This window comes from Diabrotica undecimpunctata, chromosome 2 (genome assembly GCF_040954645.1).
Source record: "Diabrotica undecimpunctata isolate CICGRU chromosome 2, icDiaUnde3, whole genome shotgun sequence".
In the NCBI taxonomy this organism is placed as follows: Eukaryota; Metazoa; Arthropoda; class Insecta; order Coleoptera; family Chrysomelidae; genus Diabrotica; species Diabrotica undecimpunctata.
In genome coordinates, this window is record NC_092804.1 from 131,785,238 (window position 1) to 131,812,807 (window position 27,570).

The 27,570-nt window shown below is 31.9% G+C and overlaps 1 protein-coding gene across 3 annotated transcripts in view; it reads right to left on the reverse strand.

The window, feature by feature from the left end:
* LOC140434886 (mothers against decapentaplegic homolog 4-like) overlaps positions 1-26,025 on the reverse strand; it is a 38,592-nt gene extending 12,567 nt beyond the window's left edge. The window contains exons 1-6 of one of the 3 annotated variants that reach the window (XM_072523497.1): positions 25,368-25,575; positions 18,897-19,039; positions 2,428-2,723; positions 2,104-2,331; positions 1,131-1,606; positions 731-942 (exon numbers count right to left, since the gene is read on the reverse strand). In XM_072523497.1, the coding sequence (XP_072379598.1) occupies positions 731-942; positions 1,131-1,606; positions 2,104-2,331; positions 2,428-2,717 (1,206 nt within the window). In that variant the 5' untranslated portion in view covers positions 2,718-2,723; positions 18,897-19,039; positions 25,368-25,575. Of the gene's footprint in view, positions 1-730; positions 943-1,130; positions 1,607-2,103; positions 2,332-2,427; positions 2,724-15,694; positions 19,040-25,367 lie in introns of those variants that run through there. The other 2 variants (XM_072523496.1, XM_072523495.1) reach the window with 2 other exon arrangements.
* Positions 26,026-27,570: the final 1,545 nt, after the last annotated feature.

A 27,570-nucleotide genomic window follows, 5' to 3' on the forward strand; every position in this document is an offset into this window, starting at 1 on the left:
ATAAAAATGCGTGCACGTCATTCAAGATTTACGACGTCAGAACCCCACAGCGTTGCCAAAACATCAGAATAGTTAGTAAGTGAGGAATAATTAATATAATTCTAAAATTCCCAAAATAATGATGATTACATATAATGATGATGATTAGAGGCAGACCTCCTACGAGATGGACAGATGATCTGAAAAGGACTGCCGGGAAAAATTGGCTACAAGTAGCGTACAATAAAAAAACAATGGAAAGGAAGACTTGAAGAGGCTTATGTTCGTCGGGGACGTGAATGGCTAGACGAAGAAGAAGAATGATGATTACATTTTTCTGATTATTATACCATGTTGACGCCTATGATCTAGCAGTTCCGTATGGGTTTCGTATTATTAGCTGTCCTAGGAAAATTTGAACTCTAAGGTTGACGTTCTGGAAATTTTAAATATAAGTGACGTCACTTTATATAAATTGTGACGTGCAAGCATTTTTATATGAAACATGCTATGAACATTTAATTCCATACCAGTTTAAAAAAGTTTACTAGTTTTGAAGTTGTTGTTCATTAGAGTTTATAAAACTAAAGTAATGAATTAAAATAGGATGTTGGAATTTGCGTATTTGCAAAGGTCTTAATCAAGAGATCTAAAGACGCACGATATTAAACACATATTTTTTTATAATCCGTTGGAAATCAATATCCAAAATAAATGCACAATTTTTAAATATTGCAATTTCTATACTTACTTCTATGTCCAGATCAGATATATCCTCTTCCTTAACTTGTATATATTCGTATTGAGTATTGGCAACATTTGAAACATCAACTTCTTGTTCCTGTTCATAGTCTGAGCCTTCACTTTGTTCTTCAGCACTGCCGCAAGAATCTCCAAAATTATCTCCTTCGTCATATGAACAAGAAAATTTCATCTCGCCTCGTTCCAACGCTTCTAGATGCTCTATAAAAAAATAAATATAATCAATGGGATGTTTTCCAAATTTATAATATAAACATACTATCCGTTTATCCCAGAGATTCGTATCAGTAAAATCAATGAATTGAAAAAAATGATATTGAAAAGATATAATTGAAACAATAGGACCCTTACCCAATAAGGATATGTCAAGTAAAAGTATTTAAACTTACCAGGATTTACCATTGCCCGTTTGATAGCATGTGGATCCTTCCTTGACCACTTTTGTACCTCTTCATCCATCTTACTTATTTTAGCAGGATTCATTGCCCATAAACATCCCTTTCGTTGAGCACCATTCAATGCAGGTTTCTCTATTTTCTCAAAACATTTGTTCAAAGACAAATTGTGCCTCACTGAATTCTTCCAACCATTGGGAGCAGTTTTGAAATAAGGAAAATGTCTGCACATGAAGTTGTAGATTTCAGAAACGGGCAAGCTACCAGATCTACTGTTTTTCAAGGCCATAGCAATTAAGCAACTGTAACTGTAAGCTGGTTTTGGAAATGCCCGTTCTTCATCATCATATAATGGCCTACCATTGAGAATTTTGCGGTTAATTGTAGATGGAGTCACAGTTCGTATGGTTGCAATATTGTTAACCTGCGTAATGTTTATAGGTGACGCTATAGTTCGGTTTACAGTATTTCTAAAAGAAAAAATTATGATAAATAGAAACTTTATATGAATACTGTCTTTGAAAAACTCATAAATATCTTTTTTTAGATAAGGTTGAAGAAAAAAAGTCAAGACAAGTCTAATTTAAGTTTACTTTTGATTTTCAATGATAGTTGATATGACTATTCAATCATTTAAAATAAAACTTTTTTTTGTTGAACTCAGAAATTCCAAAAACAGTAATAATAAAATTTGCATCTGGTAGGAATTAACTGTGCTACTTCTCCAATTGATGTCATCATTATTTCTTTTAACATTTCGGAACTATACATTTTAAAATTTAATTTGACATAAATATTTTCTTCATTTAAAACGAAACGTCATTTGTCAAAATAAGTACATACTATTAAGTGCGAAAACACACAAGAAGATAAATTCTTGTTTATACATTATCTTATATACTTATGAGTTCTTCAACTTAATCACATATACTCTAGCTAGACATACTAAAAACTTATAAATACTTACCTAAAAGTAAGTAAAGTTGGTGCCTTTGTGATAGTTTTTACAGCAGGTTTGGCTAAGATAGGTGTCACTTTCGTAATTGTCTTAATCACAGGTTTCTTCTCGACTACTTCTTCTAATTTACAAGTTAAGTCTTTCTTAACTGTTGGATTATCTGGTTTTATAGCTGCTATTTTAATAGTAGCAGGAGAGAATGTTAAATGGCTTTCTTTTAATGTAGGAGACGGTGACCTAAAAAGTGGATCAAATACGGAAATAAGATAATTCAAAAGTGTTGTTTTAATAAGATAATTCATGGATTTTTTACATTATACTATACTAACTCACCTGATACTTTGTGCTAAGGACATAACGGGCATTACAGCGTTAGGGTTGACCATAGTGGGGCCATCTTCTCCACTGAAATCTAAATTAGAATGATTCGAGTTGGAATTGAACCATTTTATATCATGCACATCTTCGATTTCTAAAGGAGGCATGTCGTTAAAGTTAAATCCTGAGAAGTCGTTGTGTCCCCCAACTAGTGTATCTATTTCAGATTTTATATCTATATCTAAGATATCTGTGAACGACAACGAGTCTGTTGCGCTTAGGAACATGTCCATTGCTGTTGACATGATGCTCTAGAATAAAGATTCTGTAGGAATATAAACAAAAATCTAGGGCATAGAAAGGTATTATTTTTTATCATTAGTTTAAACTTTGAATTTAAAAGTTTAAAGGTTATTGTACAATTGCTTCCATTTACCTATTAACAAACAATTTTTTGTTGGCGTCTGATCGAATTGTTCTCTTTACTAACATAGCCCTTGATATTTATTTGTTGATATGTATCTGCTCCAGTTTTTAGCTACCAACTATCTAGTTATTTGAAATAAAACATCGAAATTTTTCAGAAAAAACTGTCTGTTTTTTGATATTCTCAAATGTTCTTATATAAATAATATCATCTGTGACTGAACTCACGTAGGCCAGTAAATATTTTAGGAAAAACTGGAAAAACTAAAAATAAATTCGTATGTCTTTTCTTTCAAGCAAGCCGATATAGAAACCAATATAATATATCGTTTTTAAATTAAACCCGTTAAATTTTTGGCTTCAAATCGCAACATATTTCCATTATATTAATCTTTGTATAAGCACTAAACGGAACATAAAAAACGAACAGATTTTTTTTTCAGAAATATGTGTATATTCTTAGAAGTTTCAGAAAGAATTTACTTCAGAAAGAAAGAGAAGAGAAGAAAGAAATTAAAATCACATTCTTAAGTTGATAATTAAGTCTCATACAGGGCTTTTCACGTTTCATGATATTGAACAATAACACTAACCATACTAGAAGTATTCACACGAATTGCAGAAGTACCTGTAACACACAACAGTTAAATGAGGAAACAAAATGCAAAATTTTGTGAAGAACGCTATAAAATCTTTATTGGCCAGTACTCAACCATGCTACACTTGGTTGCTTACATAGCAGAAGAGCTACTATACTATAATATTTAAAATTCACCAGTAAAGTGACAAACGAAGGGTTAGCGGTCGAACGCGATATGTTACAGTTGACTTATTTTGTGAATATACAATAATTTCATAATACTGTACATAGGTTTTTAGGATAGATATGGTGTCCTTTTTTCTTTTTATTTTATATACAGCTGGAATAAATCGAAGTCTTATCCACGAATATTAAAGCACTTTTAGAAGATAAAGGGAACAAGGTTTGACAGTTGGCAGTCCAGCAACGGAGCCCTTACTTTCCTCAGCACACAAAAGACGAAGGTTCGATTTTGCCCGTGAGCACACCCACTGGACAGCAGACGATTGGAAAAAAAACATTGTGTACGGATGAGTGTAGATTGTAGAATCTCCATTTATGTAAAGACGGACGCAGTAGGGTGTACAGACGGATTGGAGAACGTTTCGCTGGTTGCACTCTGGCACCACGGGTTGGTTTTGGTGGTGGTTCAGTAATGTTTCCGGCGGGGATTTCTTTTGATGCGCATACGGATCTCGTGGTGATCATGTGATGCCCTATGCTGGATTTATTGGCAACAAAAGAGTACCTAGAAGAGGTTGATATTCTAAAAATATGCTGGCCTGCTCAAAGCGCCGATTTAAACCCTATTGAGCATATGCGGAGCCCGCTACAAAGTCGTGTTAGGCGTCGTATACCTGCTCCAACATCTGGAGAACTTTTGATGGAACTTATTGAAGAATAGACCACTTTTTGCCAGAAAAAAAGAACTTGGTTAAACTTTAAATTTCCTTTTCTTTTTGCTTATCTCATATGACATTTTCCGCACACAAAAAGGTATAAGGGATAAAATCGTGGTTGAACTTCGTATTGAAATCCGACAGTCTAATAGCTATATTGTCGATAATTCTTATTTATCCTTCCTATTTTGTAATTTATCAAGGACCCGACAGTTCGTTAATAAATACTGTAGTTGTATGATGAAGATCTATAACTACAAAATCTAAAACTACCATTTCAAAAGTTTATCATGAGAAATTATTATCAGTTATTACTGAATAGCTTTTAGTTCGAAATATACGTCAAGGCATTGTAAAATAAGGTGTTGGTCCCATAATCAATATCATACACCATAAATGTGCGAGTACTTAACATTTTATAATTTTTATTACAGGGGAATGTAATTATTATTTAATTTTTATTGCTATACCAACAATGACGTGTACTTAGAATTCCTAACGTTCTCTCTTATGTATTATGACAAATAATTTCTTGCTTATATAAGGCATGTGCAGTTAGATTTTACTGTTTAAGATATCAATGTTTGGTACTAAATAATCCGAAATACTTTCATCAAGAAAGACCTGAGGTAATGACCGAAAAGAGGGACTTGTTTTAATTGAATCAACACAAAGAAAGTTTAAGATGACTTAATAAACGTAATTATAACAATGGTTTATTCGGCATGAACATTTTAGACCGGGACCATACAAATTCTGAGCGTTCTTTACGAAAGTTCTGAAAATGTGTCTAATTTGGTGTAAAAAAATCTTCCTTCTTTCAATCACTATGATCATCTGTATTATTAGACCTAAGTGGTCATTAAAGTACTGTAAATCTTTTAACACCATAACAGTCCGTTCAGACGGTACGAATCCAAATTTTGGTTCGAATCGACAAAAATTTTACAATTCGATTATTTGAAAGTGATAACTTTATTGTTCGAACAAAAATGTTACCGACTTTAATGTTTTCCGATAATGTAATTACTATACCATTGTTTCTTAGAAAACAATTTAGGAGTATACAATAAATAGGATTACCACTTAAGGAATTTATAGGACTCACGTTAACACGGGCTACACTTGCTTGGTGTATATTTATTTAGGTACATACTTTTGATTGGTCTAATTGGATATCTTCTTTTTTCTATAATTTCAAATCGTTTGTCGATTTGACCCAGTCAACAGCTTTTTCAAAATCTATAAATGCAATATGCGTTTCTAGGTTAAATTCTTTTCGTTTTTCGATAATTTGTTTTATAATGAATGAAAACATTGTTGTTAGTAGACCTACCTTTTCGAAACCTGTATTGCTCTTCTCTTATAACAGCTTCTTTAACATTTGTAAATCTATTGTCAATATTACCTTCAATACCTCTATAGTTTTGTTGCGGTCGCCTTTTTATAGAGTGAGATATAACTTGTACCGTTTGCTAGTTTGCCACGTTGCAGATTTTCCACCACCCACCCCCGCGGATATAATTAAAAGAAATTAATTTTTTTAATATTTTAATGCAATATTGTAATATTGTCTAATTCTTGATGGATGGTTTTGTTGTGAAAAATAAGATTTGTGAAATAAAAATCTAACAATGATAATAATAAATACGTAAACAAAAAGTGGATTATTGTTGTAAGTTTTTGTGCTTCATCCATTTGGTATAAATAGGTACTTTTTAAAATACACATTAGTTCAACTGTTGACTCAATCATATTAAAATTAAACTTCTATCTGTAAAAATTTGACTTGTAAAAGTGAATTGCCCAGCTTGATGAACAAGAAAGAATATCATTACTAATGATGGTAGGCTGGGGTGATAGGAAAAGGTCATAATCGGAGTTTAATGATACTTTTCGGATTGTAATGGATCCTACCTCCAAATCGACTGTGGAGAGAACGGTTAGAAGATTTGAAGCTACAGGCTGTGAAATATCAAGCTAAATTAGGAAGACCAAAGTCAGCAAAAAACGAAAAAGAAGCGATAAATGTTTTACTATCTTATCATTTACGAAAATTCCTCATAGTAGTCTTCGTAGAACTGCCCAAGCCTGAGAAATTAGTAGATTTTTAGTCTGCAGGATTTTGAAAAGTAATAAATTGCATCCTTGCCAAATGACACTTGAGATAAATGAAGATGATCCCAAACGACGTTTAGAATTTTGTGAGGACATGATGCTTAGAATAGATAAAGATGCAGACTTTCTAAACATTGTATTCTCACATGAAGAAATATTTTAATTGAATGGTACTTGTAATCGGAATAATTGGAGGTATTGGGAAGTTAAGAATCCTTATTGGATACGACAGAGCAAAACTCAATATACAGAAAGTAAACGTTAGGGCTGGAATACTAAATAATTTGATTGGGCCATTTTTCATCGATGTTAATCTTACTGCTTAAAGGTATGAAAACATGCTTCGAAATGAAATAATTCCAGCAATTAGTGAGATTGCTGGCGATAACTTTGCACGTTTGGTTTCAGCAAGATGGTGCTGCATCCCATTACGGACGGAACGTTCGTAATTATTTAGATGAGCATTTTCCTGATTACTAGATTGGATGAAGAAGTCCGATAGAATGGCCTACCAGGTCACCAGATTTAACTCCACTTGATTTTTTCTTGTGGCGTTATTTGTGAAATCGGGTTTGCGAAACAAAACCTCAAAATTTAGATGAATTTTGTCAGAGAATAATTGATGTAGAAATCCAAATACCTACAGAATACTTGCATTTAGTACAATGAAGTTATTGGCGCCAATCGTGAGAGGCAAAGGAACTCACTAAAAACAAGCACTCCGAGAGAATAAAAGCTACTACTTCCACGTCGGTTATGCTAAACGTATTTTTTTAGTAAAGTCAGATACAAAATCAACAAAAGACGTTAACCTCATATTAGCTGTAAAAATACTTTCACTTGTGAGCAAAAATTGTTTTTGAAATTAGAGCGGTATCTATAGGTCTATGATCGTATCATTAGATAGCCTTTTCAAAAATACTAATCACGTGTTTCGAAACGTATGTCCCGAAAAATTTGATCTGTATATGTTTTTCTGTGATAACAGCGCCATCTATAGCGAACCGAAAAAAAAATGAAGATAAAACTTGATTTACCTTTTCACGTAGAATCCAAATCTGTAATGAAAAAAAAATGGGGTTTTCTGTCTCAAGATTTCAAAGATGCTCCTGCCCCACCCCCAAAGCTGAGAAAAGAGTTCGGGTTTGATGTCATTCGATAGATTTGTGAAAGGAATAATAACGTATTTTTTGGCTTTTCATTTCTAAGTGTATTTGTCGATATACTATGACTGTTCCATAATTTTTCTAGGGTATCAGTATAAATCGTTTTTTTCAGATTATAGCGTAACCTATCAAAAATTTGACAAAATGTCCTGAATAACAAAAAGTTACATATTGTTCATGAGGAATAGAAATCTTTAATAAAAAATGGGGTTTTCGATTTAAGAATTCAAAGTTGTCCACCCCCAAGGAGGGGGGGGGGTGGCTGTTCGTGTTTGTTATCATTCGATAGATTTTTGAAAAATATTGAAGACGTGTTTTTCAGTTTTCGATCCTATGTAAATTTTGCAAAATATTCGACCGTCCAGCTTCTTTTGGCACACCCGGTATACGTAGAGTACCATCTTTTATAATTATTTATTTTTGAAACACTCCAAAAGAGTGTAAAAAGTGAAGAAACCGAATTCAGTACGGTTTTTAAGATTATTAAATAGTCCTTTCGTACGTATGGTACTACAATGAGTTTTTTATAGCCACACTGTAACGTGCTTTGTACCACCACCTCGTAATTCCCACGCAATTCATCCATCACGTTTTATACCTTTGAGAAAAGTTAAAACAAAAGAGAGACGTTATATAAAGAAATATCGACCTAAAGATTTTTTCACTCGAATAATGTTTTTATATTTTATTGTTACTTTGACCTTGCTTTTGGAGTATATTTAAATAAGGAACTACTTGCAAATTTGCGGATTATAAGGTCAATGAACTTGTATTTAAATCATGAAAATTAGATACGCTCAACTTCTAATTCGTTATTTTTAAAAAATAATAACACCGACGTATATAAAACTGTAGATAAAAATAAACGCATATATTACGTTGTTTATGTTTAAACATACTTTCTGATAAGTTGAGAAAAATATCAAAATAAAAACACAGCATGTCTTAATATAATTTTACCAATGTAGATTTATTTGCGCACTAATTACATCAACATATTCAAAGGAAAACATTTAATTGGAAAACTTAAACGATTTAAGTACTATTTTATGTACATTATGTACATTACAATTACCTACAATACAGAGCAAAGTACGGAGATACGACTTTCTCAAAATATTGCAGAACGACTTTTCTTATTTTTATGTTATTTGTTATTTTTGTCTTTATTTTATATTCAGTTTTTAGTCAGTGCATTAAGGAACTGAAGATTGGGAAACTTACACTGTGTGTGCGTGATCATTTTGTACATAAGGTAATCGTGCAAGCACACTAAGTCAATCGCATAAAAAAGTGGACGACATCGTTCTCAAATAGATTATTTTAGGAAAAGAAAAGAAGATACAGATGAATATAAGGACTCAAAAGTAATAAGTGGCCCTTTGTGGTTCTATGTGCCAACAACTAAGTTGCTATTATAGAGCTTATTAAAGTTGCTATTATACAGGGTGAGTCACCACTAACGAGATGGAAGATTACAGCGAAACGGTAAAAGATTTTAAAAATTTTTTAAATTTATAGTTTGAAGGCTGAGAAGGGCTACATTTTAAAATTATTTTGAAATAGACAGGGCGTCCCAATAAAGTGCGGCGTATCAAAGTTATATTTTTTCTTATGAGACACCCAATATTTTATTGCATTTTCTAATTGTCGGCAAAAAATAAGGTATAGTTTCATAAGACTTCCCTATACCTATGTACAGAGTGTTCTGAGTTATGTGGAATATTCTTAAAATGTAAAGCTTTAAACGAAGACTCATTCCTAACTTATTTAAGAAATACTAATAAAATTGGTTATATCTCTAAATAGTTGGATATTGGTTGAATGTATTTCATGATTACTTATTAAACATTTATTTACAGGGTGTTCAAAATTTGCAGTTTTATTATTGGATTAACCAATGTGTAATATAAGGCTTATTTTAAATGGAACATCCTGTATAAATGAATCATTATATTAAAAAATGTTTCCACTTTCGAATGGTATATGGATGTCCTATAACTAGGAGTGATAGATTTTGCTTAATTTAAAATTTTCTTTTCGATTTCAAAATATTTATAGTTGTTACTCTCGATTTGTAAGCCCATCATTTTGTCATATTTGTTATAAATGAAAGCAATGTAGTTGTAAACAAATGTGTATACTTTATACTTTTACTTGCTGATACACAACGAATCAGAAAGAATTTTAATAAAACAAATAATACAAAATGAACATAAATAATACAAAATAAGCCACAACTTACTACATTATAAGCAAAAAAATGATTTTAAAGAAAACTTATTCTCGACTTATTTAAGCAATTAAAACAAATTTTCTCTTACAGCGAAATAGTTGGGTAATGGTTAAATTTATTCCACTATTGATTATTAAACATTTATTTACAAGGTGTTAAAACTTAGTTTCAATTTTGGATTATTCAATATCTAATATGAGGCTTATTTTAAATTCACCATGAATATTAATTAATAGTAATACTAAAAAAAGTTTTATGGTACTTTTGAGTGGTATAAAGATGTCCTATACTTAAGTCTCATAGTTTTTGCGTAATTTACAATTACTTAAACTCTTCATCGGTATACATATTGATTTTAAAACAAAAGATATAGTTAGTTAATGTCATTTTCTGTTACGGAAAACCCAAATGTTAGTAAAAGAAAAATTTCGGGTGAATTAGAAATTAGTCAAACTAGTGTATGTAGAATACTTAAGACCAACCACTTTCATCGTATCACATTTAACTTCACCAGCATTTGACCGAACAAGATTATGGTAACCGTTTAAATTTTTGTTTATGGACTTTAGATAAAGTTGGGAGAAGATCCTGATTTTTTTAAAAATGTATTATGACTTCAAAGAAATAAATATATTTTATAGTTTTATTTTTTATTTAAATATTTAACTTAGTTTAATACTTAAAATAATACAAAAAATTAAACATAACGTTAATATCTACGTCATCTTTGAAAACTGTAACCTCTGTGCAGTTGCCTTTCACTTGATCAATCGTAGAAAATCTAAAAACCATCAGATTTTCAACAATTTTTTTTATTTTCTTTCCCAACGAATACAAATCCAAAGACATAAAATTTTTAATTTATTTACAAAAAATGTATTTATAACTACACTGGTTTCGTTTATAACAATATGTCAATATGATGGGTTTAAAAATCGAAAGTAACAATTATAAATATTTGAAATCGATTTCCGTTTAACAAAATTTTAAATTACGGCAAAACTATCAGTCCTAGTTATAGGACATCCGTAATCATTCGAAAGAGAAATTTTTTTTTAATTTTATAATTCATTAATATACAAGGTGCCATTTAAAATAGTTCTTATATTACACATTGAATAATCCAATAATGAAACTACAAATTTTGTACACCCTGTAAATAAATGTTTAATAATTAATCATGAAATACATTCGACCAATATCCAGCTATTTAGATGTATGAGTAATTTTATTAGAATTGCATAAATAAATTAAGAATGAGTACTCGTTTAAAGTTTTACATTTTAAAAAAATTCGACATAACTCAGAACACTCTGTACATAGGTATAGGGGAGTCTTATGAAACTATACCTTATTTTTTGAACACAATTAGAAAATCCAATAAAATACAGGCTGTTCCATAAAAAAATATATAACTTTGAAACGCCGCGCTTTATTTTGACACCCTGTAGATTTCAGAATAATTTTAAAATGTAGCCTTTATCAACCTACGTACTACACGTTTAAAAATTTTTCAAAATATTTTACCGTTTCGCTGTAATCTTCCGTCTTGTTAGTGGTGACTCACCCTGTATAGGAGAGAACTACAAGAAATCAAATAATGGATTTGATTATCAAAATTAAAAATTCACCAAAACTGAAACAAAAGTTAATGGATACCTTTCTGTATACATGGAAGGGTGGATAGTTGAAACTATTCTATCCTAAGTAAAATTTTTCGCTGAATACGAATATCTAGATCCCATCCCAAAAGGTGGTACCAATTTTAATAAACAAAAAAATTTTTATTTAAAAAAATCCTTTATAAAAGGTATACATATATATTGTAAAAATACCCTTTCGGGTTACATCGCAGAACGTTTTCGGACTAAAAAGTCCATCGTCAGTACAGTTACCAGGTATACATGAGTAAAGCCACTAAAAAAGTAGGTAAAAGCCCTTTAAATTATGTTAACTGTGTTAATTACTACATATTTGTCGATAAATTTGAATTATGTTCTTTTAAACAAATTTACTTCATGGCAACACAAGATCCCAAGGGTTTCCCAGATTCCCAGAAATGCAGGGTTTTATCAAAGGGCCCCCTTTCTAACATGTATCATTAACGAGGTCATGAAAATTAATTACTAACCACCTGTTTTTTTTCTGTCGGTTAGGTAATATTTATATAATTTAACACCCACATTGTCCTATAAATTGCGTGGGACGTTATCTTGGTCTTACGTTGTCGATCATCAAAAGTTGTCAATACCACAAGACTTTTTTTATTAGTAACTGTAGGACAAAGGTATCACGTGACAGGTGAGTGTATTTTTCATCTAAATAAAACAATGTTCTTCAATAAAACAGCCACGAGAAGTATATCAAAGGGCGATTGTAAAAAGAAAAATTGGAGTAACAGCGATATACGATACTAAGTAGTATGTATGAAGATGAAAATGAAGAAGAAGTTTGCTAAAAGGTTTGTTTATTATATCATATAAAATTACTTCTTCTAAATGTGCCTATCTTCTAGAGATGTTGGCGATCACATTAACCCATCTTATTCTATTCACAGCAGCTTAAAATAGATCTGTTGACGTTAGACCAGTCCACGTCCTAAGATTGGCCAGCCAGGATGTACGTCTACATCCAGGACCTCTCTTACCTCAATCTTGCCTTGTAGAATCAACTGTAGAAGTCTGTATTTATTATTACGCATGATGTGGCCGAAATAAGCCAATTTTTTGTTTTTTACGGTGTTAATAATTACTTATTAATAATTAATAATAAAATCACTACAAGGAGAGGATGGAGCCAGACGGTGAGAAAAAGAGATTGGTAGACGAATACGTAGGGAAACCGAAATATCCGAAAATAAATTTTGGGTTTATGCAAGGCAATTAAAAACAGAATATGCATAAACAACGCTGAATTTTCTCATTACAAACTATCTAAAACGCTTAAAACTCCTTCTTTTCAACTACACAAGCACATTTTTCAAAACTACACAACTTCGACTACAAACTCCACCCATTACCGTCTTCGTGGAGGCATTTCCCGTGACGTGCGATCGTTTGTAATATAAAATTTTAAATTCTGGGTTTTTCGGCATTTTTCAACATTTTCTGCTATTTTAAAATCGAAATTTCTTGTTATAGTTTTGAAGATTAGGTCCTAGCAGCGAAAATTCCATTATGACCGGTCAATGAAAGTGATACAATTTTATTGATCTCACGAGAATCGTAAAAAATAGCAAAAATCGAGCTACGTTTATTTATTAAACATATTTATAGAAACTGACTTCATTTGCGGCAAAATACAAAAAGTACATACGAAAGCTGCACTCTTCACCTTTAGAGTGCATTTTGATTTTTGTCGATAGGGCACTCTGATCAAAAGATATCGAATTTTTACCGTAGAGTTGAAACAAATTTTAATTAAAAATTGATTTCGCACGCGGAATCGACATTCAAAACCACCGGTCGCTGCAAGCGTTGTTTCTGATAGAACGGTTCATTCTACACAAAAAGTGCTAATAAACATTTTTGTTAAGAATTATCTCAATTACATTTTTTATTTGAGAAATTTTTTTCTACGGCGTACAGATTCCTGGTAAATCGATTTTTTCCGTCTCTCTCCTCAATTTCGTGGGGGTTTTAGGGAGAAGCCGGGGGGTAGGAGTGGTAAACTTTTTTGAATCTTTTTTGGGGTCCCCAAATTGACATTCTCAGCAAAATTCTGCTTGTTCATATGATTTTTTGCGGTCAAATCTCTGCAGACTGGACTTGGTGATATATATTTTTTGTATTATTTGCATATTTTGAACGTTCTTTTTTATATATCTAAAACTCAATGTAGAGTTATTACGTAATGGAGATTGACCGGAATGGAAACTATGAATCTCCGCACATTAGCGCAAAATTCCAATGGAAATTTTATTTGTAGAAGATTAATTTATTACTAAAAGTAGAATCACATATCTGACGTCTGGACTAAACAAACGCACATGTTGAACATCACTCCGCAAAACAACGCTATTAGTTCGATTCTGTTTTCTAATTTGTTCTAATTTTCGATTCTGTTTCGATTCGATCTAATTTGGATAGTCGGTGCAAAAGCGACAGTCCGACGTCGCGAATTGTAACGGCGCCGTCGTCGGGACAATTTTTGGTTTTTAAAGTAGCCGCCCTGGTATAATCACAGGAAATCCAGGTATCGGTGATTCGCCGGCTCAGTTCTTTATTGATTATTATGCTGCGAGTACGAAAAGATTTGATGAGTAACAGAAAAGTTATAAATTTCAGGAAAAAGATTATGGATCGCAATTGATGCCTGATATATCATCAGACGAAATAAGGAACGCACTGAAGAAAATGAAAATAAATAAAGCCCAGGAAAAAGAAAGTATTGAACTCATGTCTGCAACAAAGTGAAACACCTACAAAATGACACAGTACACTTACCATTTTATTACACAAAAAGGGCGACCCAACGGACCTCGAGAATTACCGACCCATATGCCTGTTAAACCAACCCTAAGTTATTCACAAGAATAATAATTTAGATTGGAAACAAAATTACGATTTTTACCAACTTAGGGAACAGGCAGGTTGTAGGAAAAACTTTGGCATTAAATTCCACCTCCACTGCGTAAAAGAGATTATAGAAAAATCTATCGAATACAACCGACCATTGGTCTCGGCTTTCGTAGACTTCCGCAAAGCATTCGATACGATAGAAATTGACAGCTTAATAAGAGTTGGAGAAAAATCCCATAGATTATCCGTACTCCGTACTGATCGCGAATACATACAATAATGCAACCATGACAGTAAAACTACACAAAGATACAAAATGTATAAAAATCAAAAGAGGAATCAGACAAGGAGACACTCCCAAACTCTTTACAATAGTTCTGGAACATGCAAAATTGGAGTGGAAAGCCAAAGGAACCAATTGTTCAAAGGAATACGACACTTTTATTGAAATAACATCTGATTCATCATTGCAATATAAATTTACATTAATGCCATTAACGGGATTCTGGTGCAATATAAAAATGAATATCCTCAATTGTCGCAAAAGGCTGTGTTGGTGTTTTTACCATTTGTAACCACATATATGTACGAAACGGAGTTCTCAGCTTGACAAAAACTAAATAACAGAACAGACTTGATGCCGAACCTGACAAGAATTCAACTTTCATCAATTAAGCCTAATATTAAGTATATTTGTGATAATAAAAAACAATGTCACTCATCATATTAAAATTAAAATTTAAAAGTGTAAATGTCCAATCTAAGATGTTTTTAAGAACGTTGTGTGAATTTTAAATTACTTTTTGAAGAAAATAAATATATTTTTTAAATAATTGTCATTTTTTGTCATTGTCAAACAAAATCAAATCATCTTCATTGCTGAAGTGAAGTCATTTTCCACTGCTTTCCATTATTTATAAAAATCAAAACAAATATACTTAACCACAAATGTGAAAAAACACGTGCCACGTGTGCTGATGAAATGTGGATGTTGAAATTAAAATTTGAAATTTTGGTAATCGGTTAAGATCCCCTTGTGCATTCGGTTACTTTCGGCTCGATAGGGATGCGTATGAACGTAACGTACCAGCCCGTTACGTAACTAGATACGTTAATTTAACCATTAATGCGCATGCTTATATGTCAAAAACATACGTTACGTTTACGTATTTGCTTGCACAAAAACTCCCTATTTACATAACGCTAAAGCAGAGAAAGACCAAATAGAAAAGGAATATACTGAACTTCCGTGTAGAAGAATTGCTTGGCATAATTTGTCCATTAAGGCCCTATCCATCTTTTACTTAAATAATATGAACGAAACAAATGAAGCGTTTGTAAAAATCAAATTTATTGCGAAAGTTATAAAAATTATAAATCTATGTATAAATATATATACAAAACACAATAGTAAAATATAATAACTAATAAAATGTGACTGTGACAAACTACTGCTACATAACTATAATGGTATTGTTTTATTTATAAAATTATCTTTCACATTAATAAACTTTTCAAATTTCTAATACAGTATATACACCAGCATCAAAAACTTCAAATCGGCAAACACTGAAAACGGCGTTATCGCAGAACGTCTTGTGAGTAGAATGTCTCAATACCTCGCATTTGTTTATCATACAGAAGTGTCATGGTTAGACAGACCATCCTTAAACATGGGTATTCTGTTCATTCCCAACACTAAATGTTCTTATTTTAAAAAGGTCGTAGTTTTCTTAGTTCATCTGCATTTGCTAGTTACAGTATTTTTAAGTAGTATCACTTGATTACAGCAACTATTTTTTTAGTTTCACATACAGTTGTTCACAGGTTAATAATATTAGCAAGGCGTAAAAGGTTTTCACTTAAGTATTTGGAGAAGTAAAATCGTGGTTTTATTTTTGGACAATTACCGTCTTCTAATGTAAAGTGCATTTGTTTAAGATAAACTGTTGCTTTAAACTGATCTTGACCATAAGAAGGGGTTAAATACAACCAAAATTTTCAACATAATGTATTTGAAGTTTAAATATAATTTTATTAACTAAAAAGCAATCAATGGAAACAATCATTAATATTAACGAGTTGCATCATAGATAAATTCAACAAAACATCAAGCATCCAAGCATTTTTAAACATGGAAAGCTATGAATAGCTTTTTATTCATCAGCGCCCGCTTTGTTGTTCAAATGCGAAAAGTTTGGTCGTTAACTAAGTCTAATACTTCTACCGACAGACTATAGATGTGCGATAGGGTGTAGTTAGTGAATAATTCTATAATTTGAAAATTATACCAGTTAAGATCTGAAAGCCGAAACATCCCCGAAAATTAGTTTTTTTTTGCAGAAACTTAATTAAAAAAAAAACAGAAAATTCTTCTCTAAGAAAAAAAGAAACTAATAATTAAAAATTTGCACATGTGGATCAAACATGATCAAACATGAAACTATTTGTAAACAAGACTTGATTTAATTGAAGTACTGCCTTCAATGTACTGGACAATTTCGTATCATGTTCTATTGACGTTCTATATCTTCATCAATGTACTGGACCACTTCATGGACCATAATGTTCTATACCTTTTAACAAAAATTTTCATACGTCGCCTAATGTTTCCAAAACTCTCTCGTTTACGATGTTCTCTGTAATTTCTACTATTCCTGATCTAATTTATCAAAAAAAATGAGAAAAGGTTAGACAAAATATCAATACAATGATCACTTTAATGTCTCGGTCCATCAATTGGCATTGTATGAAGAACTTCATCAAGAAGCTGTAAAGCTCGATGAAGGTGTACTTCTATCCAACATGGAGTTTCTTTTATCGATTGACGAGGATAATCTGGTCCCCAACCTTTTACAAAACTTAACCTTAAAATACAAAGCCGCCTTAAATCATCCACTCCAATGCCACTTGCGGCAGATAAACTTATAGCTGGCGCAATACCACCCACCGAATGTGGTCCTGGAATATGTCCCGCAACAGCTGCAGCTTGTGCTGCAGCAGCTGCTTGTGCCGTGGCAGCTTGTGTGGTCATTTGATGATGGCATTGTCTTAAATCGAATACTTTTATGTAAGCTCCAGGATAAATTTTATGAACAGCATCTCCTGGTTGTCTTCCCGCCTCTCTATCCAAATAATAACTTTGTACAAAAACTGAATGATCACTTAAACATCTTAACCACACATCTCCTTCCCCTCTGAGATCCAATTGTACGCCTTTACCAATATGAAGCCTCGCTCTTTCACTATGTTCGGTCCGGTGCACATTACTTAATGCACCGAGACAAAATCTATTTCCTCCTGAAGGATCGACATATCCATCCACAGTGACATTTGGGCAATTTGATGGCACTTTGAATGTTTCTCCAACTTGAGTGTCTAACTCAAAATATGCTACAGAACACCAGTATTCAGGTGCAGGTTGTGTGGATAATAAACCCCCTATGTTAACATCTGAATTTATTTGACCAGGTGAAGTTACCCAGTAAGCAGTGTGACTTCTATTGTCTGGTGGTTGCATTGTTTTTGTGTATGTTAAAGTACTCGAAGTATTCCAAGACCCACTGGCAACGGTGAAATTTTGTCCGATTGTATTTATTGACGGAGTAGTTAAAACTGTACCATTCGTATTTGGAGCAACTACTTTTGTACTGTTTGTGCTGCTAAATTCGTTTTTTGGAATATGGCAGGAAACTGGAGAATTATTTGCTAAACTTTGAGGAATAGGTTCTTGTCCTATGGTTTGTTGTATTTGGTTTTGATTTGTAGGTGACTGCAATCCACTCAATGTAAAATTTTGTTGTGGAGGGTGATGTTGTACAGTTTGTGAGAATTTAATACCAATATCTGCATCAATATCCATACTGTTTCCGGGAACTCCAGGTGTGTATTCATCTTTTACAAGTCTTGGTGTTCCTGATTGAAGTGTTAAACCTGAGAGATCAATTCCTGGAGAAACAACTCTCTCATAATGATAAGGATTTACACAAACTGAATCGCATTTCAAGTCAAATGCAAATTGGCAGTATTTAACATGCTTTAATTCGTTTTTGTGTAAATCTGGCCACCTCCAGATTCGTGCATATATGACATGGGGGAATCCTTTTCTACCTGCAACTTGTAACCTACCATCTAAAGTTCTTTGAATAGTTACACATTTACTGGGATGAGCACCACTAGTAGTTATAGCAGTAATCAATGAATCCAATTCATCCCGTTTTTCTTTCAATTTTTTCACCAATGATTCTATAGCTCTCTTTGCAAAACCTTCACTTTCTCCGCCTTGTCTATGACACATTAAACTATGCACGATACTTAGACAGGCATCTGCAGATGAAGGAGCATTTGTACTAATTGCAGACATACCTCAAATGATGTTAAGCTATTTTTTTTTAAAATAACTGATTTTATGAGAGAAACTTTATAAAGAAGATACAAAATTCATTATTCCATTGAAAACTAAATTTTAAACCCCATCATACTTGCCAGTCAGTTGAAGCATATTAAGAAATATTAGATACATAAACAAAATGCACTTACATAAAAATAAGGTAAGATGTCGTACCACTAGAGAATTCTGCCTGAATGTTCAGCAATGCCTCCGCCAATAAATCGCCTTGTAGAACTGGAAGATCTAATTTCCCAAATATAGGTAGTTGTATGGTTCTCTATGGACGGAAACTCTGAAATTGGAGAACTCACTCCGTAATCACTCCAGTTATTAGGTTCGATTCACCGTTACATCGATACTTTGTTTCACGTATCGATCCCGAATAACCTACTGCCAAATGCGCCAATTATATAGTTTTTTCTTTATTTTTGGACAATAATTACAAGCAAACTTTTAAAACCTCTTATCTTTTATTTCTTTAGCAATGTTAAGTTAGAATTATAAATTTCCTTAGGTTTTATTAAATGGAGGTATCTTATTATTGGCGGTACTACGTTCGATTCAGGACCGAAACGTCGTAACTTCGCATCGTGAGGACGGTTTCTTATGTATAAAGATTTATGTATAAATTTATGTATAAAAGTTTTTGGATCAAACTGAAGTGTATTCAATAAAATTGTGAGATGCAATCTATTCTCAAAGTAAATATATACATTTTTTGCTAAAAACTATTTAAAGATTCAGAAGTAAATATACCTATGTATTGCAGATAATAAGACACTGTAAATGATATTTATTCTATGATTTAAAGAAAAAAAAAGTGAAATCAAATATACAAAATTATATGCATTATTTAAATATGCATTATATAGGCATATTGTTTTATTTGAATGTTGGCTCTTATGCTGTTAAAATATTATCATTCCATCTCTTTCTAGGGTATAGACTTCCTTTGCCAATTGGTAAAATCAGTGACTATTGTGCTTTCTGTCATTCTATTAAGGTGTCTGTTTCATTCTTGCTTTCAATCTTGCCCGGTACTGTTGGCACCAGATAATTTGATTCAAATGTATTTAAATTTCATTATTTGCTGTACCATCCAGTTTTCAACTTTAATTTTGCACCGTATTGATTATTTTGCTACTCATAGACTTGTTTTTGTGACAATATTGTGACGTTCAATTCTTTTGCCTTAGTATTGGACTGATGTAACATTATTTGTATATCATCTTCTTTCTCCGTTATCAGAACTATGTCATCTGCATAAGCATACTATCCTTAATTGTTTGTTTGTTACTTATTTTATCGACGCGTCTAATATTAGATTAAATATTAGTGAACTTACGAGTATTCCTGTTTAATCCCGGTTGTTATTTCAATGGATTATGTTGTTTTTGTCTGTAATTTTACTTTGGATTTGTTTCTTACATATGATCACCTTTATGATATCCTTGTTTTTGGTCTGATATATTAAGTATTTTTGTCAGCATATTTGTCTAAAGTACTTGTTATTGTCAATATATATGTTGGTATACAGTTGTGGTAATCAGAAAACTGCATATGGGGTGCATAATTAGTGTGAAAAGAACAGTATGAGGTTCTTCTGCTAACAGAGAGCGAATATAGTATGAAATTAGTACTGACATACTAACTTGTTTTTAACACCCATTAGATTGAATTCTAGTTTTGTCAAGTGACATCCACTTTTGATAACGGAAACGTCAAATATAAGTTTATTTTTTCATTAGTAATATTTCTGGTTTTATTCGCAAAAAACAGAATAAAAAAAGTTAAAAATTAATATTTTTTTGGCTTTAGGATTAGTCCATGCAGCCAGAAACAAAGTAAGTATTAACTCTAGCTTATTGTTATCTCAGCCTGACATACCTATTTATTATAATTAAAACATTTTGGGATTAGGACAAGAGTCACACTTTTCTTGTCCAGCGATTATTCTGGGCATTTTTTTACACAAATATTGGGTAGACCACGGTAAGGTATATAAAATAAAAGGAAAGTGATTGGACATTTAGAGATATGTAGTAGTCTAGCAGATAGTAGTGTGTATTGTTTAGACCATTTTTGATACAAATTATCCTTGGCGATATTTACTCTCTCATCCAATGTTAATAAGGGTGTAACTTCTTCTCCCAACTGTATGCTTTCTTTAGCTGCTTTGTCAACTTGTTCATTGTTTGTGATGCCTGAGTGTGCTTTTACCCAAACAAAAATCAGTTTTTTACTTTGTTAAATTTTCGAGAGCAACGTTTTTATTTTGGCTATGTAAGGATGGTTAAAACTGAAAGGGAATCAGTAAAAATTATGGAGTTATTATAAATTATATAGCTTTAATAATGGTGAAAGCTTCTGCTGTAAAGATGGATGTTATCTTACTTAATTTAAATGTGCATTGTATTTGTGGTGGGACAATAAAAGCCACACCTGTGCCATAAGGATCTTTTGATGCATCTGTGTAAAAAGCCATATACATTTGGTATTTGTTTAATATCTGATTGATTATTTCATTATTAAGATAAGTTAATTCAGAATATCTAGATAATATTACCCGAATATTCAACAATAAAACATATGTGTTAACTTTAATTGTGGTAGAAGTGAAGTCTACTGTGTTTCTAAATCCTTCGCATAATGGAGGTGAGTTTCTGTTTGTCCAGTATGATCCTATAAGGTCTTGAATATTTAGGGTGGAGATTTACACTTGATTACCATTTTTTCTGCTAATAATTGTGTTCTCAGCTCTAACGGACGTTCCACAGTTTCTACTATTAATGGTTAAATTGGAGTTGATTTCATTGCACCAATGCAGAGTCGCAAAGCTTTGTTTTGTAAAGTACCTAATTTTTTGAGTACTGTAATATTTGTACAGCCATATAGAAAGCTACCATAATCTATAATGGATATTATAATATATGATTTTTATAAAAAGTCAAGGCTGTTTGGGGCTCTGCCCTCCACCATGTCCACATTTTAAGAAGTTTAATCTCTTACTACATTTTTGTAAAATGTCATCGATGTTTGCTCTAAAGGTTAATTTTTTGTATAGTGAGATTCTGAGATATTTTATTTGGTTGGTTAGAGAAAAATTAATGTCATTCAGTTTTATGGTGGTACAATTTGGGATTATGTGTCTGGTGAAAATGACCACTTTCAATTTATGTGGAGATAAATCAAAACCTAGATTACTTATGCTCAGAATGAAACGTGAAACTGCTGTGTTCAAACTTTTTAAACTTTTATCATAACTCTTGTCTTGAAATTTTTCAAGTTAGGAAAATGCAACGCCACGGATAGTGATGAAGATATAAATCAACCAGTTTGTGTAATTAATGAAGAATGGGAACAGCGTGAAACTACCGGATGTGCCCTAGTTGAAACGAATTTTCCTTGTAACAGCACCCTAATTTCAAGAGAACCTGGTATTAGTGCTATAATTGTATGAAATATTTAAAAAACTACCGTTGCTGAAAATTCCAAAAAACTCAGGAAATTTTCACTGCTGATTATGAACGATGGATGGTGTTTTGTGAGTACATGATGGAATGCACTAATCATGACGAAGATTTCATGAAAAAAATCTTGTTTGCAAATGAGTCTTCTTTTTCTTTAACTGACCATAAATACCAAGATCTGAGAAATCACATAGCTGTTCGAGCATTACTTACAATATGGATGAAATTTGGTGTCGGTGGTGGCATGGAAGGTGTCAGATTTTTAAACATTACGTTTCCAGATAGAGTTATTAGTACAAAAGGTACCATAAAAATTCTACCTCGCTCTCCTGATCTTGTAACTTTGGACTTTTTTGTATGGGGTTATGTGAAGCAACAAATTTACCGACATGAGCATGAACGTACCGGAAATTTAGACGAATTACGTCAAAAAATCATTCAGGCCTTTCAAAGCATAACACCTGAAGTGTTGTCGAACACTCGAAGGCAATTATACAATAGATTGGGCTACTGTTTGACTGAATGTAGTGGACTTTTTAAAAATTAAATTTAAAATAGTTTTAATTGAAATTACAAAATTGTTGTTTTAATTAAAGAAACTGTTGATTTATTCTAAGATATGAACCTGCTTTTAACATTGTTGAAATATTTCCCAAAACCATCTAAAAAATAAACTTTCTTTCGGTAACAATGTACATAAAAGACTGCCCATAATACTTAGGGATCTATCACAGGCATGTGGTTACATGTTATTCTCTCGAACATACAAGTCTATATAATATTTTTTCTCAGTTCATTGCGTTGTCTTAATGCCCTTTAATAGTCAGATAATTGTTTTCCATACCTGCATGTAGATTATAATACTTATAGATTTGAGGAAGTTGAGAGGTTCGAATATCTAGAGCAGTCACAAATTGTTGCATCCAAATACACAAACTTGACTATTTGAGAAAAACTCATGTTTTAAAGAACATAAAACTAATAAGACAATTTAATCTTGCCCATGTACACTTAAAGAGCTTTCTAGTTGTTTTAAAGAGTAGAAAGCTTTGGATAAACAATGCACATGACCAGAGAGTATGCCTAGAAGAGTACAGGCAGTCTTAAGAAGCAAAGAAAACCATAAGATATTGAATGGAAGATTCATTAATTTTTTATAAATTTTAATTTAAAATATGTTGATAGGACGATTTTTTTTAACTTACATCTTTTTGGTGCAGTGTTAAATTTTATTTTTAAAATTGTAAAATATTTTTGGAGGCCTTTATTTATAAAATATAATTTTAAAGAACTGTTGGGTTACATCTTTATTGCATTCTGAATCATTCTACTTTTCCACTTCAAAAGACGTTTCTGCAGTGTAATCAATAAATTATTTGAAACAGGAATTAACAATGTCAATGACTATTAATCATAAAAAAGCAATAAAGCAAAATAGTTTGAGTAAGGAGTTAATTTTAAATTGATTATTAAATAATAAAGGTAAAAAAATGGTCCATTTGTTAATAATCTTGAAATAGACATACAAATCTTTCTAGATTGGAAAAGAAGAAAAAATTATATTGTGATGAACTTATACATTGCAAGTGAGTAATGCACAAAAGGGTAACATGGCGAGACAAAAACTCTTCAGTTCAACATCATATCAAAGAATATAGACGCATATCTATATTCTTTGGTCATATTTTTTAGATAATAGGTATAGAAAAAGCGGTCACTGAATATCAGGGAAATATCTGTATATTTTAAATCTCAATAAGAACAAAATCCTGGGGGACAGACCTTTTCCATTATATAAGTTCAAAAACTAACAATTAAACGAAAATTTCAACGGTAATTGAATTTAAATGGCCATAAATCATAAATTGTATTATTCATTTTTAATCAAAATCTCTTTAAAAATCAATAATACAAGCTACACAGCCCAAACCATCTCTACCTATTTCAGTCACATGACGATAACCCATCCGGATCTCAAATATGCGAGAAATACGAAGAGAGGACAACCACGTACAGTATTTTCATGGTCGGAACTGTACCTGGCAGATGGCTGCTTTTCACTCCGATCGAGGGGAACAGAACATCAACCAAGAAGGGTGCAAGAGCCGAATACTGACTATATTTATAGGAATTTTATATTGTTTTTTTTATGGTGAAAAAACTGTGACCTCCGCAGTTTTAATATATTTATTATTAGACAAAACTAGACGAAACGAATTTATTATACCTAATTTAATAAATAAGGCAATTTTCACAAAATAAATAATACCTTTCAAGGATACATACGATTATGTAAAACCGATAGCGAAAGAAAAATTTCAAACTATACTTTGAAATGAAGACAAAGATTTTGATCATAACAATACCTTTATGAATTATGTTATTTCTATTGATACAAAAGTGAAACCATACAATGGATTTGTTCAGAAAGGACTAAATTCACCTTGTGCTGATGCACCTGCCGGTAACTTATTTTTGCGTAAATGTAAACAAAACAGCAGGTTAAATAAACTGAAAAATTATATTTATGAAACATAATTTTGTTTTTGTTAGAAATTACATCTACTCTTAGATCACGCTCTAGACAGTAATTATTGAGTATTGAGTCGGCTAGTTGGGAGGGCAATGCTTCCTTCTCGAAAAGCATCGATTTGTATCAAAACTAACTTCCATTTGACCTTGAAGTCTCGATATTCTTCCCGCCTAGACGTAAAATAAATAACATGGGTATTTAAATGCCTCCTATTAAAAATTATAACATGTTGGTAGTTTAATCAAATTAATAATATTAATTTGTATGAAAATACGTAATTTATTCCTACAATAGGCAAATATATCAAAAGTTTACAATGATACGAAGTGGGTGTACCCTGTTTCGTTGGTAACTGGAAACAATTGTTATTATTGTTTATTATCATTAGCCGGTTATGCAATTATCAACTACATAAAAACATTACTCTTATAAAAATAAAACCTTTCCATACATACTTTACGATAAGATAACATGCGTTCGTTTAAAAGAGCGGGATTCGTTTGTTGGGTCGAGTCCATTGTGATTGGAAACCATTAGAAAACAATTTATTCGTTTTTTTCGTATTTTTTAACAGAAATGGACTCGAAGAAATTAATAAAAATTATAATTGTACTTACCGATTATGTTTGTTTATTATTTTCGTTGTGTCTATTTGTATTTTCATCAAAATCGGGCAAAAATAGTATTTTCACTGACAGCACTGTACACCCAGCGAATGTACACAACAAAACTTCTTGGCAATCTACAAAGACGAAGAGGGAATTCAAATCGCCCGCTCCCTATTGGTCTACGCAAGTCACGAGTGTTTCCCGCGCGAATGCGATTGGACGGAACGAAAAAACCGAAACTGCCATCAACTACATCGAGCTACTCGCACATGGCAATGGCGCTTGACATTTAATTTAACCTTAAATTCTACGTGAACTAAACGATATCATCTTTTTTGTGTAACAACAAATTTTTATCCAATATATTAGAAACAAATTGGTACCCGAATCATAAAGTATTATCATATAATAGCTGAGAAGTAGAATGGAATTTGTTTGTAAACTTTCCGTTTTGCCGGGAACGGCTATCTTAAATACTGTCATGGCAGCCGCGGAAATTTAAAAATTATCGAATTTAATTTATTTTACAAGTTGAGTTTAACGCATATAAAATAAAATATATTTTATGAAATTTTAGTAAAATTAGTTTAAATTTACAATAGATACTAAAATAAAACCACAATGAATATATTAAACTGAATAATCGATTTTCGAAGCGGACAGGTCCATTTTGAAATATACGAGGGGAGTAAGGTATAATTTTTATTTACATAGAAAAACCGGATAATAAGCAGAAACTATTTAAGCAACTTCCAGTTTTATTACCAACAAGTAAAAAGGTACAATCACAATCTTACAATGGATTATTTTATTCCGTGATTAAATGTAACAATGCACATTATAAAATGTTAGAAATGCAATTGCAAATTATTTTAATAAGGACTTCAAAATAATCTGTAAAACTATTTATATTATCGTTGGAAACTCAACATGTTTTATAAATAAGAATAACGTGAATTCGAGAAATTCAACAAAAGTAAGAAATTAGTAAACGGTGGAGAGATACACCAGTAAGAAAATTATTGCCAAGGCAAGTTGGAATTCATCCTATAGTTTGCAACAAAGATAACATAATATAGGACCAAAACGAAGACGATTAAATTAAAATTATAGTGGCCAAAGAATTTAATTTAATGATGGATGTATAAATCAAAATCATAGTAAATGAGGCAAATCCTACGTATAAAAACATTTAAAAAATATTGATAAATATATTTTAAAAAAGAAAATAACTTACTTAAGTGTTATAGATATATTTCAAGGTCTAAAAAGCACCAACAGAAAAATTTGGGGGATATATATATATATATATATATATATATATATATATATATATATATATATATATATATATACAACCGTAAAAAAACTATACAACAACAGGGTAAGATAACTTAAAACCGGAAATAAATACTCGAACGAACTTAAGACCAGCAAAGGCTTAATGCAGGGTTGTTTTACATCTCCGACGCTATTTAAGATATTCCTAGAAGTCATGAAAAAGGAAATGTAAAGGTATGGGAATACCCATCCGAGACGACTTCTTGTGTACATTCAGTTTTGCATATGACCAACTGGATCGGCTCAAGATGAAGAAGATATATCCGATATTCTTGTACACATTAAGTTTTGCAGATGACCAAGTGTTAACGCTCACGATGAACAGAACACGAACCACTGAGAAAATTGGAAATGAACGAGATAGGGAAATTAACGGCACTGAAAAATTCAAATACCTAGGATTTATAATCTAAAAAAATTGAACCACTGAGCAAGAGATAACCAGCAGATTAGCACAGACAAGAATATGTATCAAACAAATGAAAGGGGTACTCCTGGATAGACACTACCAAAAATACAAAGAAGAGAATAACACCTTGGTACGTGTAATGACTTATAAAGCAGATAATTGGGTAATAAGCAAATGTAACAGGTCCAAAATTATAGCAATCGAAATGGAGCTCATGAGAAGAAGCTGCACAGTAACAATACTGGAGCGTAGATAAAAAAGAAGAATAGCAATAGAACAAGAAAGAGAAAAAGAGGCAGACCACGAAGATCATGAAGGGATGAAGCGGACGATGCCATGGAAAGACGGTAACTTAGAGAAAGAGAATGGTAGGATAGAAAGGACTGGATACGTGGGGTGAAAGAAGGAAGATGGCGACAGCCCGCATAGATACCCGTTTATTAGGCGTACACGTCCATCCGG